General features: G+C 40.9%; 1 protein-coding gene across 1 annotated transcript in view; it reads right to left on the bottom strand.

The window, feature by feature from the left end:
- LOC146300668 (CUB and sushi domain-containing protein 3-like) overlaps positions 1-8,499 on the bottom strand; it is a gene marked incomplete at its 3' end in the record, with an annotated part of 38,526 nt that extends 30,027 nt beyond the window's left edge. The window contains exons 1-5 of the mRNA XM_084667276.1: positions 8,313-8,499; positions 7,529-7,714; positions 7,144-7,338; positions 4,547-4,720; positions 3,745-3,918 (exon numbers count right to left, since the gene is read on the bottom strand). Coding sequence (XP_084523402.1) covers positions 3,745-3,918; positions 4,547-4,720; positions 7,144-7,338; positions 7,529-7,714; positions 8,313-8,499 — 916 coding nt within the window. The remainder of the gene's footprint in view (positions 1-3,744; positions 3,919-4,546; positions 4,721-7,143; positions 7,339-7,528; positions 7,715-8,312) is intronic.
- Positions 8,500-18,904: the final 10,405 nt, after the last annotated feature.

Below are 18,904 nucleotides of genomic sequence, written 5' to 3'. Positions count from 1 at the left end.
TTAAAAACTATGTACATTTTGCACTACATTCAACTCCTGTAATATTTGTATTTTATATTGTATTTTATATTGTAAATTGGCAATTTATTTTTTATTTTATTGTATATTTTATTTTAATTGTATTCCACTTAGTATTGCTAGTTTATGTATCCTTAGTATAGTTAGACCACTTTTAAGTTTAAGATTCCTATATGTTTATTGTATGCAACTCCCTGCCAAAGCAAATTCCTTGTGCAAACATTCATGGCGAATAAATCCATTTCTGATTCTGATGCAGACTATTTTTTTTTTCCACTGCTCTAATCCGCTAGCCTGGCACTGCCCTCCTACGTACTTCTGCTCAATTTAGATTTTGCTTCTGTACTGCGTCTGGGCATGAGGTACGTAAGTCAGATGTCTCAGGTTAACTTTCTACCTGTCCAATCAGCGAACAGAGGGAGTGGCTGAGAATGCTGACTTTGATGTTGTGAGCTAATGGCGGCGGAGAAAGATGCGAGCGAAGCCACATTCGGTCCGTTGTGGAAACGCTGCCGTATATCCATAAACTAAAGCCGGAGCAAGAACAAGTTTTGCTGAGTTTGGTTGGTGGCCATGATGTTGTTGGCCTCCTCCCCACTGGGTTTGGGATCAGTTTGATTTTCCAGCTACGACAGCTAGCTCTGTTACAGTAGTGGTGAAGGAATTGGCTAAATCGAACGCTAGCGATTGGTTATGGCAGATCAGAGTGGCTTTAGGCAGATCCAATAGTTTTAAACTTCATCAGAGTACCCACCTACAATGAAGTAAACGCTTGTCAATGGAGCGAGCCCAGACTCTGTACAAATGAAATGTACGAGAGTCTGGTTAGGACCAGGCTACTAATCTGCCCCCACCCTGGCTGCCTAGTCCTAAGACCACATCTGTTATGCTATTCCCTGCATACAGTAAGCTAAATGAAATGTATTCTTTAGCTGTAAGTAGGCCTATCAGAATGGAATGGTTGGAATGTTGGGTGCACATTTCAGTAGGCGACCCATTTGTTCTATTTAGTCCATTTGATGAAAAGGGAACAAAACGTAGGCTATTCGAAATAATCTGTCAGGCTAAATATAGTAGATAGGCCGCCTATTGATTTATCAAATGCAGCTCTTGTTTTCCATGCGCTACTGCACTTCATAACCCGCCATCTACACTTCAAACTGGAGTCCCAATGTTACAGTAATAGTCTATATAAAACCAAAATACACATTCTCAAACAGTATGATATTATTTCGGACATATTATCCACTGTGTCTTGTCATTCCAAAAGATGTTAAATTGAATAGGCTAAGCATCAGCAGGCTAACATCAAGTCTATAGCGTAGAATTTCCAAACCATTCGCTCTCATTTTTGCAATACTTGGACTGTGTTCTGACAGTAAATAAAGAACATTACATGTTTTGCCAGTATACCTGGATTTAATGAGAGCATTGAATGTTTAGTATGTCCCTGTGTGTTTGTTTATACCTATGACTAGGGACAACGCAATCTTGTCAGCCGACTAAAATGTTGATATGTCAGTAACAGCGTCCCTCTCTGTAGACTCATGGACCAATCAGCGCTTTAAGTAGGGAAAAATTACTCAGCGCTTCTAGTGTTAATTAATCTGTGTAAATAGGGCGTGCTGTGTAACCAGACAAATAAAATCTCCACATTCTATATGATGTAATCTCTGTAGCCTGTTTTAAATTTGAGGGAAAAAAAAATTCAGATACAAAAAATTCTATACATTTTTTACATTTAGTCATTTAGCAGACGCTCTTATCCAGAGCGACTTACAGTAAATACAGGGACATTCCCCCAAGGCAAATAGGGTGAAGTGCCTTGGCCAAGGACACATCATCATTGGCACAGCCGGGAATCAAAAGGCAACCTTCAGATTAATAGCCCAATTCCCTAACCGCTCAGCAATCTGACTCCCAATACAAAAATATTACATGAAAAATATATTGTGAAACAAGATTTAAACACTGCGTATATTTTTTTATGCAAGCTGACATAAGATATTAGCTGGGAATGATGTGGAAAGAGGATTTATTTAGAAAATATCAGGTACAAATCAGCCAAGCATCTGTAATTACAAGATCTTGATCTGAATACGCATACGTGTTGGCCAACATAGAGCAATCAACTCTCTATTCCTCACATTATCAATGATTGGAAACAAAACTACTACATAATCTTATTAAACTCATTATAGGCTTTGTTTTTCTAAGTATAGGATAGATCACTGTTACCTGCCTCTCACTGATTTGTGACAGCATGTTCAGGGAAGGGCAGGAGTTAAAAAAACAAAAATTCATCCAGAGGCCTTCTCTTCTCTGTTTTGCAAACCTGCTGAAAGGTCTGCTGATGTTACTAAAGTAGGCTTACAGCAGATCCAGAAAACCTGTCTGATGTTATGATTTGGGCCATAGGGATAATATTAAGATTAGTGGTGGGCCGTTATTGGCGTTAACATGCTGCATTAACGTGAGACACTTATCGCACAATAAAAAAAATATCACCGTCAGTCTATTCTCAAAGTTGGGTTGGCGCTGGGTATATACCATGCAAGCTATAATGACTTTCAGCTTGATATTTTAGAGCGGATGTATACCTAGCCAAATTGCACTGTAGGGGGCAAGAACGAGTCTTCGAACCTGTGTATGAAATTATCACATCAAACGTGACGTGCTAACAAGGATGCAGCTATGAAGCCACCTGGTTTGCTTCAGGGAAAATGTATTTTTAAGAAGCTTCCCAATGGAAACCTCGGAAAGACTAAGGTTGTTTGCACGTTGTGCTATGCGGAATTAGTTTACTGTAGGAGTTATTCCAGTCTCAAATACCACCTAAATGCAAAGCATCCCTTAGCTAATGCGGAAGATGCCAGGCCAAACACTGATGTAGCTCAGGGGAAGAGTCGTTGTCAAACTACAATGTTTGAGTGCAACCGAGGCAAGCCCGTCAGCACAGCTCTATCAGCCAAGCTAACTAATCTAATAAACAGTTAATAAACACAAGTAGGCTATCTTATTCAACATAATTGGTGATGAAAATAAATTATCATAGTAGAACAGCTTTCTCAAGCAGTTTGTGATGCATTTTGGAAACAGGAGATGAGCCCCTGATGCACCACCTGGCTTGAGAAACCCGTTCTCAAAGACTTACTTTTAGTCATTATTTGGGTAGCACACATATTCTGAATGCCTTCGGCGGAATTCAAATGAGCCATGTTAATCTAGATTAATCTAGATTAATGCCAAGATTACAGTGAGATTAATCTAGATTAAAACAATTAATCTATACCCACCACTAGTTAAGATGAATAATAACTAATTAACTTGTGTTTATTTACTTTTTGATTCATTTTATTTACGTATTACAATTGAAAAAGGTTTTGAGTCAAATTATTTAATTCAATTATCAAGCTACTCCAACTGAGGTTTGATATACTTTCAGAAAAGAGCGAGCAATGAGAATGATCCATAATTACAGTTAAATTAAAATTTAGGGTAGACAGTGACATTCATTTGTTTAAAAGGGTACATCATAATAAAATGTATGCAAATGTCTAGTTTTGCATTCCATCCTCCCCTTAATAATTACAGTCACCACTTGGTCATTGGTTTCACAATTTGCCATACATAGCTGTTATAAAAACAGCAACAAAGTTCACACTCACTCTCATTCAGTTCCTGACTATGCTACTTCTGTATGAATGCTAGTAGAGCAACACTTACAGATACAGGCTGGTTTCTGACCAGACCAGTTGTGGTCCTGCTGACAAATTCGGACTGAAGAGCCAATGAGGCGAAACCCTGGGTTGCACTGGTACACCACTGTGTCTCTGTAGCCAAAGTTCTCTCCAATCACCTGGCCATTCACAATGTGTTCTGGTATCCCACAGTGCCCAGCTGTGTGTTAAAAAAAAAAAAAATACACAGGATATCCTGTTGAATGTTTTCTTCACCGGATTAAATACAACTAACAACACAAAAACATATATACATAATACAATAACTTTCAATAAAACTTGGAAAACACCATTATCTGCCATCTAACTAGGAAGTGGAGGCAGGCCACTTATAAAGGTTTCCTGCGCTTTAAGTAGTACGCATGCAGTGTAAAACGTCACCTCCTGCATATTGTATACCCCACAATATACACTGAAGATTAGGACAATTCAGCCTTTGACACTGCAGGCACAGAAGGGAAGGAGATATGCTCTTTGAGTGTCCACAAGCACCTTTGTGACGGTTTACTACTTCCAGTATCCGGTAATCTGGAATTAATTCAGTCTGAATGATTGCAATCTAACCCTAACACTATCCATGAGGTTTATTGGACCTGCTTTAATTTCAATCACACTACCCCATTCGTTTTTTTTTTGCCTTTTTGCACATCACATACATGTGGCTTTGTGTTATGTGTATGTTTCTGGTTTAAGTAATGCTCTTGCAATGAAGACAGAGGTACAGTATTCAGCACTGTGAATTGAAACAGTCCTGGATATCCCCACCAGACTTTTAAAAGATCCTTTACCTAGGCAGTGAGTGTCCAATCCACTCCACAGTCCTGATAAAAGACACTCTCGGACCGGGGACCCCCCAAGAACATAGCCAGGGTCACAGCTGAAGATGGCTGATGCTCCAAAAGTTGTCTGCGTCCCAATCTTCTTTCCATTAGGAGGAGTCAGAAGATCACCACACGAAATAACTGTTGTAGAAGGAAGAGAGAAATAAAAGAGGGAGATAGTAACAGGATAAATATCTATAGCAGAGGTCTTCAACCCTGGTCCTCAGGGACCCCCTGCCCTACATGTTTTAGATGTTTCCCTGCTCCAACACACCTGATTCAAATGAATGGTCGTTAACAGGCTTCTGCATAACTAGATAACGACCCATTGATTTGAATCAGGTGTGTTGGAGCAGGAAAACATCTAAAACGTGCAAGACAGGGGGTCCCTGAGGACCAGAGTTGAAGACCTCTGATCTATAGGATAGGATGAGTATTTTAGGATACATATTATATCTCAGAGTTGAGTGGCTTGCAGGTCTTTCCCTTCCTGTCTCTGACTTAGATCAGTCAATCAATGCCCTTTTTATACCCTCTGGAACAGCGGTCCCCAACCCCCGGGCCGCGGACCGGTACCGGTCCGTGGGTCATTTGGTACCGGTCCGCAGAGAAAGAATAAATAATTACATTATTTCAGTTTTATAAAAAAAAGAAAAATGTTTTATTTTGAAAAATGACCGGATTCCCTCTGGTTGTTACATCCGTCTATCACGTACTCTTGTAGCTTGTCTCGGTTACTCGGTAGTTGCCGCTCAAATGAAACCTACAACTTGCTAACAAAATGAGTAAAAAACAAACGTCTTTAGAAAGTTTCTTTGGGAAGGGGAAAAGGCCCAGTGAGGAGACGGAAGAAGAGCCTACGACTTCCAAGAAAAAGAAAGCTGCATTTAACAGACACTATCAGGAGTCCTACTTAAAATATGGCTTCATCGCAACAGGTGATTCCCGTGCACCAAGCCCGCTCTGCATTATATGCAGCGAGCGGCTCTCCAATGAGGCAATGAAGCCTTCAAAACTGCTTCGCCACTTGGAGACCAAGCACCCTGCATTAGAAGACAAGCCTTTGGAGTATTTAGAAAATGCCACCGTTTGTATGCCGGTCGTATCATTTTATTTGATGTATTTATGCGCCACGCCTTAAAGGCCGGTCCGTGAAAATATTGCAACATTAACCGGTCCGTGGCGCAAAAAAGGTTGGGGACCGCTGCTCTAGAACAGGAGTGTCAAACTCATTTTCACTCACTGCGTTTACATGGAATTGAATTACTGGCTTATTTGGACTGAAATAAAAGGATCAGTTTCTTGTAAACACCTTTGTTCGAACAAATGCGGTCCGACTACGATCCGATCGACACCCCGAGATAACTTGATCCGAGTCGGTTCATAAATCGGACATCGCATGCTTGCAAACTGTGAATTGGACAATGAACTGGACTCTGCATCTTTGCGCATGCTTGAGATTCCGCAGCCCTCCCTCCCAGGTTGTGACCTGGAAGTCGAAAAAGACGATAAGTTGTCGCTGCCGGGAGCCGGCCCGGCAGAAACAAACAAACAACGCGAGCCAATAGCGCCATTTGCATTCGCAGTACTCCTATTGTCATCATGCACGAAATGTAGAGGGACGTAGCTTCACCTTGCTCTCCGTCTTTCTCGAAATGTTGATGTTGGTATTGGTAGTGGTGAAGAGATCAAGCGGAAAGGGCTGTATCACCACTAGTTGTAATGAAAACAGCGCCACGTATCGTAATGGGAAATAACATGCTTTCGGCCAAGGATTCTGTTTATTAACTGCCATATATATTCGGATAATAGCAGTTGGCCCAAAAATTCGCATTATCCGAATAAAGCTAGATTTGAATTTATACCATCATGTAAACGCAGTGACTGAGGGCCACATCAGCATTATGGTTGCCTTCAAAGGGCCGGTTGTAACTACGATGTAACAATGTTTAAGATGTAACTTTTGTGAAGATATTCTGCTGCAATTGCTGTCCGCCTTTTAATTCTTGGACAATCTGCTGTTTTCTTGGAGACAAAATTTGGCATATTTATCTTTTTGTACTCTTTAAAGACCGACATCGCCTCATAACACAAAAACATTTGTACTAAGCAGTCCGATCCACTTTTCCATGTTGATAAAATAATTTATAAAAACGAAAAGAAATCAATGGACATTTAGAATAGATAAAAAATGTGTGATTAATTGCGATTAATCACGAGTTAACTATGACATTAATGCGATTAATCGCGTTTGACAGCAATAATCAAAAGTGAACAATTTTCTAAGTATACTTCTTAAAAGTATATCAAAAGTGAACTAAAAGTGTACTATCCATTTTAAGTATACTTCTTTTTCGTAAGGGTTAAACTGCCGGCTTAAGTTTGACACGTGCTCTAGAATTATCTTTTTATCACCATTACAGAAACTGTCTCAAAGGTCACATTCCTGTCACAATGTTTACACATATTGTACAGCACATGTTTTCTTGTCTTTAGAAAGAGCACAAATTCGCAGTAGAGAGAGACATCTGTGTGTTAGTCATCTGCCCACTCTGCCTACTCACTCTTGCATCGAGGCCTTTCGTTGCGCCAGCTCCAAGCCCCGTTGGCCAGGCACTGAATGTGGGCTGGGCCGAGGCGGTAGTAGCCAGGGTTGCAGGTGAAGATTATCTTAGTTCTGTACTCGTAGTGAGAGCCATTGACTATCTTCCACTTTCCGTGGTCCAGTGAAAAGGAGCTCAGACTTGGGCACACCATGACTAAGATGGGGTCACAAAGTTAACACAACTTTAATGTACTGTACATGTGCTAGAAATCCTTTGCGTTTCCAGTCACTGTTTCATGGTCTTGCTTACTGAGTGCATCCTAGCATTGGTCTATAAACAAGCATTGAAACAAACATCCGTGCAGGATTAACTAAACTGGCAGGGAGAACAGCTCATCACTTACCTATGCAGCGGGGTATCTTGTTGTGGTTACTCCACAAGCCATCCGGTTGGCAGACTGTGGTCATCAGTTCCTTGGAAGACAATCGGTAGCCGATGTTGCAAATGTAGGTCAATCGTATGCCAACGGAGAAATCAGCAGCCAACACACCTCCATTTGCTGGAGCAGTGGGTACCCCACACGACACAGCTGGAGAGAGAGCACATGTGGTCGTCGCATGTAAAAAGAGGCACTTGCGTGCACCACACACACTCACTGTGAAATTTGCTGTTGCTCAGAAAGCAGCATCCATAAGGGCCGTGACACCTTCAGCAGTGAACCGAGGCTGGAAGAACCCAATTCGGGGAGTGGAACACGACAGCACTCTGAACACTAAATGCTAATGGAGAGTTAGCCAAGGCAATCTGAAGGAGTGGAAATTGACACATTAAAGGGGATTGATTTCTGGTGGTTTCCACCTGAAAGGACATGGTCCTCAATCAGCCAGCTCTGACACTAACATGAGGCTGAGACACTGGAGGCAGACAGAGGCCGATTTAGCTTTGGGGAATGAGGGGCTTAGGCTGGTAGAGGCGCAGGCAGATCTTAACCAGAGGAACAGGGAGATCTGGGGCTTGAGAGCAAAAGGTAGAGAGGTGGGGAATAAATACAGCTATGGGGTCTGGGGCTGGATGGCAGAGGCAGGAACAATAGCAGACATGGGGGGGCTGGGGAAAAGCAGTTTAAGGTGAAAACATAGGCCAGGTGAGAAACAGGATCAATAGGATGCCAGTGCAAATGAGCTCACCTTGGCATGCAGGAACAGGTGAGTCCCAGGCATAGTATCCATAAGAGGTATTTTTACAGACCGCTGTAGCCTTCCCGATGAGCCGATAGCCCCGGTCACAAGCCCAGCGCACCACACTATTCATGTGTCCTCCTGTTTGGCTCACCACAAAACCGTGCTGAGGAGAGTCTGGAGAACTGCAGTACATAGCTGTAGAGAATAATATAACAGCGCACAGAACAGTAGAGGAGAGATTAAATAGGCAAACTAAAACATTTACAGAAACTGTAAGGTACTATACAGAATATGTATGAAATAATTAGTTAAAGTCTGAAGAGTGTCACATCTAATTTGCACTCTGTGTTCAAACATTACAAAACCCCCAGTACTATCAAATACAGCCATTAATGAGCAAAGCCTATTTCAGGCATAGCACTCGGCTGGTGTCATCCGATCATCAACTACACCTTTGTAGCCTGCTTCAAGCCTATCAGGCCACTGATGGGCACAAATATAATGCCACACGGGTACGCGTGCACTCACCCCGGTTGTTATGGGAGGTTTGATTACGTGCAGGGACTCAACTCTTTTGGTTATGATTCATTCACAGATTCATGAACAATTTTCAGGGGTTCTCTCGTTCTCAAATGATTTGTTCCTACATTGGATTTGTTCACCATTTTGTGAAAGATTTCTGTGATTCTCTTGTTCGCAAACTGTTTGTTCTTTGGAATCTTTGTGCATGCATGCAGTGTAATATAATAAACTTTAGTGATAAATATTACATAGACTACCTAATTTACGAGTCAAGAGACAGCAATTTCAAGGTCTGAATTTGATGCGTGTCCTTTTCTACTAATATTATGTTTCGAAAGTAGTCTCTGGATACTGATCTCAGAGTGTTCCCGCTGGACACCCATTTCTTGCATCTTTTCAGAGATCTGTTTATATTTCCCTCCATTCATAAACATTTCATACATTATAGACATGTGCTGCTTGTGTGATATGGAAGTTTATTAGACTTTTTATTCATTTACATTTATGCATTAAGCAGACGCTTTTATCCAAAGCGACTTCCAAGAGAGTTTTACAAAAGTGCATAGGTCACTGATCATATCAACGAGACTCAAACATTGCGGGTGGCCAAACATGTAGCACACATTGTGAAACCAAATAAGTCCTAAAGGGAAGAATAATAAGAGCATGTAGACAAGTTACAATTAAACAGCAAGAACCTCAAAAGTGCAAGAGTGTACCTGTGAAAAAAGCAAGCAACAATAATATATTTCACAACGAGTACAATCATTTTAAGATAGTTACAACAAACCAACAAGAGCAACAAGTCTCTCAATAAGAGTCATTGTGATCCTGGGGGAAAACTAACATTAAGCCAATCATTCCTAAGTGCCGCTGTAATCCCGGTACAAGTACGTCTTGAGTCTTTTCTTGATGGTGGGAAGACAGTCAGTATCCCTGATGGAGGTGGGGAATTGATTCCACCATTGGGGGGCCAGACAGGAGAAGACCTTGTGTTGGGCTCTCTTGAGCGGTGGGACCACCAGACGGTTGTCAAAAAGAAGACCGTAGGTGGCACATTGAATTCAATGTGTAAAGTGGCAATGCAATCAACAATTCAAATGGTAAAGCATTTGTCAAATTGCAATTCAATGTGCAAATGAAAATGCAATCCCCATTCAGTTTGAATTATTTAGAATAAAATGTAGAATAAAAGATTATTACATTGCATATCATATTGACAAGGTTGTTTCGACTCTTCATTCAAATGGCAATGCATTTTTCAAATGGCAGCGAAACAGCGTCCCCAGTCTACTGCATTGTCATTTACTTGTCACCAACCTCTATTTTGCACCAAAAGTCAAATGGAAACTTCCAACAGGAATCCCTCGCAAGACTTCAGTCTTTGGAACTGTCGGTTAAAGAGAATACTGTTTCCATTTACTCCCTCTCCTCATTTGAGTTCTTCGGCAAATCGAAAATGTTACCAAAAGAGTTTCTTTGCTGGAAACAGTGGTTGACACTGTTACGAAAGAAAATGAAGCTCTTCGCCAGTCATGTCTGGAACTGGATGAATATAAATGGATATGGAAATTACGAGTTGCAGGTGTTCCCGAATCCAACATTGAGAATGTTAAACAAGTTGTCATCCACATCTTTGGGAATGTTTCACCGGATTCTTCATTGTTTCTTTATAAAAGCTGTTCACATTGTACACAGACTTGGACCCAATCTGCTGCGGTTCGTTCTCGTGGCATTATCATTCAGTTTACCTTGTGCAGCATCAGAGACAAAATATGGAAAGATGCTAAGTCGTCTGGTTACCTTAGACGTAATAACTTCAAGATTTTGGAGGACTTGTCTTCGAACATGAAGGAGGAATGCAACAAACTCTGGCCACTAGTCAAACTAGTAAGAGATGAAGGGAAAAAGGCTTGATTTAGAGGTGCCTATGTAGACCACTAGCAAAAAAAAACAAAAAACTTTAATTTGACTGTGAAATAGTATTTGGAGCTTAACAGCTTTTTTCACAGGTACAGACCGGTTAACGCATTCGTGCGTGTTTACCTTTAAGACCGGATCACGCATCTATGAGTAGTTACCATTAAAGCCGGCAAACGTGTCTGTGTCATTTTGAGCGGTGTTGTCTTTTTCAAGGCACATTGCCAATTATATGCACTGTGATTGGCTATAATATTATTGGGGTGAGTGACACAGACGCTGAGGGGTTTTTTTTTGTACTCATGTGACTAATAAACTGCTTTGTGATAGGTCGAAAGAAGCCGAGTCCACGTGGAGTATGTTTTGGTTTTTTAAACACCGTGCTAGCTATCCATCATGGCTGATTCAAGTGAAGGAAGTGATATTGATGAGGTAAATAATTCGGATTTTAATGAAATTAGAGAGGATGACACAGGACCAAATCTAAATCACAAACTGGATGAATTAGAAGTACCAGCCAATCGCGTAGATAGAGAACAGTGGATCCTAGAAATGTTTCGAGAGGGAGAGGAGGATACGCACAATTTCCTTGGCTTCCAAGAAGAGTGGAAGACCGACAACTTTCACTCACGTGAGAAGATCCCGTTTAATCGCAAACCAGGCGTCAAGATGGAGCTTCAAGATGGTGTAACACCCATACAGGTATTCTCCCGCGTTTTCACGGATGACATGAGGATGCAATTTGTAACACAAACAAATGTGTATGATGAACAAACGCGGACCGCAACGCCATCAAACAGCAAGTGGGTACCGGTGACAGTTACAGAAATGAAGACCTTCATAGGACTGTGTCTTGCCATGGGCATCTTTGATCTGCCAGCACGGAGAGATTTCTGGCGTCAGAAAAAGGCTTTTTCGGACGACCATCCCCCAAGCCATGTCAAGGGACAGATTTTTCATCATCTGGAGGTAGGCTAATCCGGGGGTGCAGCTTTTTGAAGATTTGAAGGCTCATGGTCTGTATGCATGTGGCACTTTTCAATCAAACAGAAAGGGAATCCCCAAACCACCTGCAATGAATAAGCATCAGTAAGTGTCTCAGAAGGATGACCTGACCTTCTGTGCTTGGCGGGATACAAAGGACGTCTTGGTACTATCAAATTACCATGAGCCCGTGGCAAAAGAGACTGTCAGGAGAAGACGGGGAGACATCCAGACAGAGGTCACAGTGCCAGCGTGCCTTTCTGACTATCAGAAGAACATGAAGGGGGTCGATCTACTGGATCAGATGGTGAGCTACTATCAGTTCCAGCATCGGTCCAAGAAATGGTGGCGGAGGCTCTTTTCCTTTTTCCTGTCGGTCAGCTGCTACAATTCCTTCATTGCTGCAAGGAGTGCTGGAGCATACAAAGTTGGCTACAAAGAGTGGCAGAGGGACCTTGCACAGGAACTTGTCACCCCTGTGACAGCAAAGAGTGCTCCTCAGTGTGCCACAGCACCTGTGGCAGCCTCAGCCGAGCATGACTTTGGAAAGATCTTCGACAAGAGAAAGGTCTGCAGGGAATGTTCACTGTCGAAGAGTGGCACTGAGGCCCATCCTGGTGCAACAGTATATGGCTGCTTACAGTGCAATTTGCCACTGCACACTGAGTGCTTCGGAAAGCATTACCGCAGCACTCGACAGTGAATGATGAGTTGTTTTGAGTTGAATGTATGAGTTGACACTGTACTGTTCTGTTGATCTCTACACTCAGCAAGTTGTGAATATAGTTACTTAGTGCTATGTTTTCTTAGTGCCTTGGTTTCTCAAATGCTTTTATTTATTTTTTGATGTATTTTATTAGTGACATCCAAATAATGCAGCAAAAACATTTAAAATAAATTTTAATATATATTTTTAAATGTAAAGCAGAAGTAACCCTCAGTTTTATTTCGGGGGGGGGGGGGTTCTATAACTTTGTTTCTGCAATGTTCACTTTGGTACCTCAAAAGTATGAAATTATGAAATAAAAACAGATCTGTACTGATTTTCGAAATATTCTCGAGTTTTTGTTGTTTATTGATTTGGAAAAAATGAAGTTGAAGATTATGGCCAAGAAAGTCATTCAAGTTGAAAGCCAAAATAGTATGCTCTCAAATGCTTTTTATTTCATGTTTTTATCTGCTATAGAGCCTGAGAAATTAAGGTTTTAGTAGGCGTTGACACATTTTGAAAAAATGTTCTGAAAACCCTCAGGTTTTGGGAGGGGGTTTACAGAGAAGTCTTTAGGCATTAAAATGTGTTTTTTAGCAGGCGTTTTAGGCCTAAATGGGTTAATGTAATATAAGCATTTTGTCGGACATATTGTTATATTTGCTGAATATGACAACCCAAATCTAATAGATTTGTGGCTTTTGAGAAAAGATTTGGGGCTCAAACTCTCTCTTGGAAGTCGCGTTGGATAAAGCGTCTGCTAAAATGCAAAAATGTCAATCCCCAAAAGCCAATCCCCGCTCGGTCCATTGACAGAGCTAACAGGCGCTGTAAACGTCACTCAGTTTGGCACAAGGTCTATGATACAAACTAGTAGGCTATAACAACTAAAATGGCTGCCCTGTGCATGTTCAGTGTTTTGGAATTGTAATTTAAAAGACGATGAAATAATAATAAATAAATTAGTTAAATAACGTGTTAACGCGTTATTATTAAATTACAGGATTAATTCGTTATTTTTGTTTAACGCATTTAACGTAATAACCACAATTTTTCGCTAGGTTCCTACAAACATGTCTTAATCTGCCAGACAAGCGGGTGCTCCTTCGTTCTTTTGGTGAGCAGTTTCACGAGCCCTTCTTACCCGGCGTCATGGAGCCTAGCAGCTAAATACTTATTTAGCACTAGCGTTGCTACTGTATCCCTGCCTGTGTTTGAGCTGTTGCGCTGTTATACTCGGCAAGTATTGTGTTGTGGTGTCGAAGGACTGATCGAAAAGTGCATCACACATTTAAGTCATTTAGCTAAGACTTGCATGTACAGTACGTAATGTCACATTAAATAATGTATTTAAATCCAAGATTATATGGTGCGTTGCAGGGGTGATCTAGGATCAGACCTTTAGGGGTGCTCAGCCCCCAATGAGAATGTGACATGAATACAGTGCCTTGCAAAAGTGCTAAACGTAAACCCCCTTGCTAATATAAATCCCTAATTTCACTGGATAACAATTAATACATTTATGTATTATTATGCAAAATATTGAATAAAAAAACTAAGGATGTCCCTTTCTTCATGAACTACCAGCATCAAATGATAATAAACAATATATTTAAGAAAATATTAAAAAAATATTAGGAGTGCTTGAGCACTCCTAAAAAGATCTAAATTTGCCACTGAATTGTACCCTCTCCAGTTACATTAATAAATGCATTGCAGGTCAATATAAGGTGTGCCCCTTAATTTTCTGCTTGCGCTCCTAAAATTTTCAGTCAGGGGCTACTGTGCTCCTAGTAAAAAAAGTTAGTCTGGAGCCCTGCTCTGCGGGAAGACGTTATCGCTCTGGATAAGAGCGTCTGCTAAATGACTGAATGCTAAATGACTGAATGTTATCGTTTCACCAAAGCAATACCAGCCTAAAGTAACCTATACCACCTCAACACGAAGCATGCGAGGGGAGTTCAAGTAGAATGCGCCAAACCACCCTCACTGAACAGTGTAGGGCCCTCACTAAGTCTGCCTGTGACAAGGTGACTAGCACAGTTGCCAAATGTATTGCAAAAAGCTGTAGACCAATTGATATTGTTGAGGACGAGGGGTTCACCAAAGTTTTGCGAGTGGTAACGGGTGACTCGAACATCAAGGTACCGCAAAATCAAAGATGCACACTATTGACAAAAATTCGGAAAATTGGTAATATGTAATTAATCATGATTAATCCACAGAAACCTGTGATTAATTTGATTAAAAATTTTAATCATTTCACAGCCCTAAAATAAATATAACAGCAGGCAGCAGCAGGTTCCTCCTCAACATTGCAAACTTTTGCTAAATTGACATGATACTGACATACATGTACACAACATTTCAAGACAATTGGAGTAATGGCTGATTTCAGTCTTTTTTTTTATTCTTCACAAATTGCCACTGTAGAGAAATTTCCATGCTGCCGATATTATGGGTTCTTGAGACTTTTTTGTTCCCCATGAGCAATAAGGCATGCATACCAACTTTCAGACATCTTGGCCTGATGGGTTCAAAATTTCACCCTTTTGAAAGTGACAACTTTGAAGCGTGTTCTGCAATGCCACCTGTGCTCTGGTAAGGCCCATCATGCAAAGATATATTCTTTAAAAGCGTTGATTAAGGACTTTGAATGACATCACACCCGAGTTCAGGGTTGCCAGGTCCAGCAAAAATTTCCAGCCCAACGAGTGCTCAAAACCAGCCCAAAATGCCTGAAAACTTGCCCAATATTTGTTGGGTGTACAACGGAGAAATTTCTCCAATAGATGCCTCCATAGTTAAAATACAAGGGTTACTCATTACTGTAAGTAGGGTTACTACTTAATCATGCTGCTTCCTATTACCACCGAACAGAGACACGGAGCAACAATTACTTCATGAAAGTGAGGAAACACTACTAGGGCTGCAACAACGAATCGATTAAATCAATTAAAATCGATTATTAAAAGCGTTGGCAACAAATGTCATTATCGATTCGTTGTGTCGCGCGATTATTACATCACTCTATAAATTGCGGAGATGTTTGAGTATATAAAAAAGTGTAGTTGTTCGCAGAGCAGAGCGGAGGTAGAGAAAAGACCATCGGAGAGACGTTGTTGAGTGACGTTGTTCTGAAACACATGGTGGAGAAATCAGTACGTTTAAGTCATCCAAGGTGTGCAGCATTTTACACTAACTATGTCGAAAAGGTGTGTTATTTGACCGAGGTGAAGTTAGTTTCATATTCAACATTCGTCTCACAATGGCTGTTTATCAATCCGAAGAATGCTGAGAATGCAAGTAGAATCTTTTGAAGAACGTTCTCGCAAGCCTCCTTGCGAGAATGGTCTTGCAAGTCCGCAAGGACTTCTGGGAAATCAGAAGCGTTCTCGCTGGCATTCTTGGTGACTTGTGTTCTTTGGAATGGAACCGTACTGAGCAACGAAAGATGACGTCTAACGAGTTCGCAAGAACACAAGAACGGAAAAAAACGTGGATTGATAAACGGCCATTCTGAAGACGCTACTTTGCAGCGTCGCGTTAGGGACCGGGTGAAAACTACCCACACCATTTAAAAAAATTGTGTGGGTTTTATAATATTCGTATGAATATAAAACCTCAAACAGACACCAGAGTATCTGAATGTCTGGTACACTTCCACAGCCTTTACTTTTTCAATTAAGTTTCAAATAAAATGATAGAAAATCACTAATGTTTGAAAATAGCTTAATCCTCACAAATCTTAACTTTTTTCAAATTTGTGTCAAAAAAATCTTACATATACACCAGATTATTCTAATAAAGTCTGGCCTACTTCCATAACCTTTCAATTTTCAAAAATGTTTTAAACAAAACTCAAATAAATTGCTAATCTCTGAAAATAGCATTAAATCCACGCTAATATTAATAACTTTTTCAAAATGGTGTGCCTGTTTGTGCACATTCTGAAGATTTTTTGCACTGTGAATTTGCACTGTCAGTTCTATTTTTGAATAAAGGGTTGGAAATTAATGCTTTTTAGTTTTTTTATCCGATTCATCGATTAATCGAAGATTCGATTACTAAAATAATCGTTAGTTGCAGCCCTACACATTACTGAGGAAAGTTCTTCAGACTTCACCTTTACCACGAGAGTACAATGTGGAGAATTATGAGAGGGATATTTGTGTCATTTTTGTTACTTTGTTTTAATGTTGTGTTCACTGAAATCTTGATTCTAGTAACTACTCCTTCTTACTGAAAGATAACCACGTCATTCTTGGTATGTACACAAAGCTCTCATAATAAAACAATCATTCAACTATATTTTGTAACAGTACCAAGATGTCCAGAACAATATTTGAACAATTCTATGAACCAGCCAGAGACCAGACCACACCTTTGGTAGGTGTGAAGGAAGGAGGGTGGAGTTGACAACCCAGCTTCCCCCAATCAACGTCTGACCCCAGACAGGTCCTCCCTCGAACTCTGAACTGTATAAAACTGTAAGATGACCATCAATCTTAGACTCCAGCGAAACCAACAATGGCATGAATGCCATCGGGATTGGCGTTCCAAAGGACGTCCCCAAGCAAATCCCCAAGATTCAACTTTATAGTGATCGCGACACTATCTGGACGTTTCAACGTCGAACTTTATGATAAATTAAGTATTTATATTTTAACACGAGGAAACCCCGCTACACCACACACTTTCCCCATCCGTGCTATTTCCCTCTCTCCCAGTGCAGGTCACCCCAAGGCACAAATGCGGCAGCCGCATGAGGTGTAGAAGTAGCCCAAAAACCTGCCACCCACTATCAATATATTTTCACCTGCGACACTGTTTTCAAATGTCCCCGATTTGGCAAGAAAACAGTGGATATGGTAACTCTTCCTGAGTTGATCTAGGTCCTGAATCTATGTCAATATACAAGTGACACGAATCATAAAGACAACTGGGCTAGGACAGAGAGCATGTTCAGATGCTTGCGAGTGTAACTGGTGTGAGTACAGCGGACTCGAAGACCATGGTTAGACTCTCTGGTCCGAAACTACACAACATGCACAATCAAGGTGACCAACAGCATTATTTTAACTAATATACAATAACATTACACACATTTAACTGAATTACCACAACAATTGAAATCCCCTGCACCGCTTTTCTAACCGAACTGTTACTATAACATCCACGGTAGCAATCTCGTCAAATCTGACTGCAGTACTCGAGCACCTAGTTTCAACATCCATTTACACATTTAGTCTCAATTTTTTACTATACTCTTAATGCATGACTATGTTTAACTTGCACCTCTCGGTTACCAACTGTCTCTGGAGTGAGAGGTGGGGGCTTGGTCAGGGCAGCCAGATTCATAATGCCCAAACATTGTTAGGCTCTGACATGCCATTAATCTACACAACATGCACAATCAGGAATCAGGTGGCTGAACGGTGAGGGAATCGGGCTAGTAATCTGAAGGTCGCCAAATGATATTGTGTCCACTTCACCCTGTACTTACTGTAAGTCGCTGTGGATAAGAGCGTCTGCTAAATGACTAAATGTAAATGTAAATCAGAGTGACCAATAGGATTATCTTAACTAACATTACACACATTTAACTGAACAAACACAATGACTATTTTCCACAACTCTTTCCCTTTTTTGGTATGCTGCACTGCATGTTGGGTACCCAAGGTCGCTGACGCTATAGTATGATTATCTAGCTGACAACGTATACGTAAAGATAACATCCAAGCTAGCAATCTCTCCACATCTATTCCCCGTTAACATAAGTGATGTGAATTGAAAGCAAAGCAAGGCTAGTTTATTTATATAGACCTTATTCATACACAATGGTAAACCAAAGTGCTTTACAAATGAACGGAAGTGTAACAGTGCGTGTCCACTACAGCGTCGGCTTCCAATCCATTTTCAATGAAACAGGGCGCTGACGCTCGCGTACGCTCCCACAATGCCCTACACGAGCATCAACCCCCGGTTTAATTGCTCCGCGCCTCTCCGCTGTAGTGGACACTGATGAAGAAAGTGTTTTATCCGTCTCTTCATAAACGGAGTGACTAAGTTCAGTTTAGTTCTGGATTTTATTAAGTATTTATCAATCTGCAGATTGGGAGAGAAAACCAGACCTCTGACAATAAATGACAACACAACACCAGGCTTAGGTCTCAATCATGTCTCTCTCCGCTCTGAAGGCCGGAGGACCATCTTTTATAGGGCACAAGAATGTAAACATAGATAGTGATTGTCAGGCAGTAATGACATTACAACAATCTCAGAGAAAGAGATTCACAGCTCCCAACACATGACCACTCAGACTAAAGATTTCATAGTTGGAGCTCTCATTGTAGTCATGACAAGGAATATTTAGCCAGTACTTTCTCCTGATCTCAAACATCTATTAACCCTGACACATAGACACAATCTACTCTTATTAATAGCAAGCTTACATGAGAAC

Source organism: Hypomesus nipponensis, chromosome 2, assembly GCF_054491055.1.
Source record: "Hypomesus nipponensis isolate SF chromosome 2, ASM5449105v1, whole genome shotgun sequence".
Taxonomy (NCBI): Eukaryota; Metazoa; Chordata; class Actinopteri; order Osmeriformes; family Osmeridae; genus Hypomesus; species Hypomesus nipponensis.
Note: the sequence above shows the minus strand (reverse complement) of the source record. Positions and strands in the feature narration are given on the sequence as shown.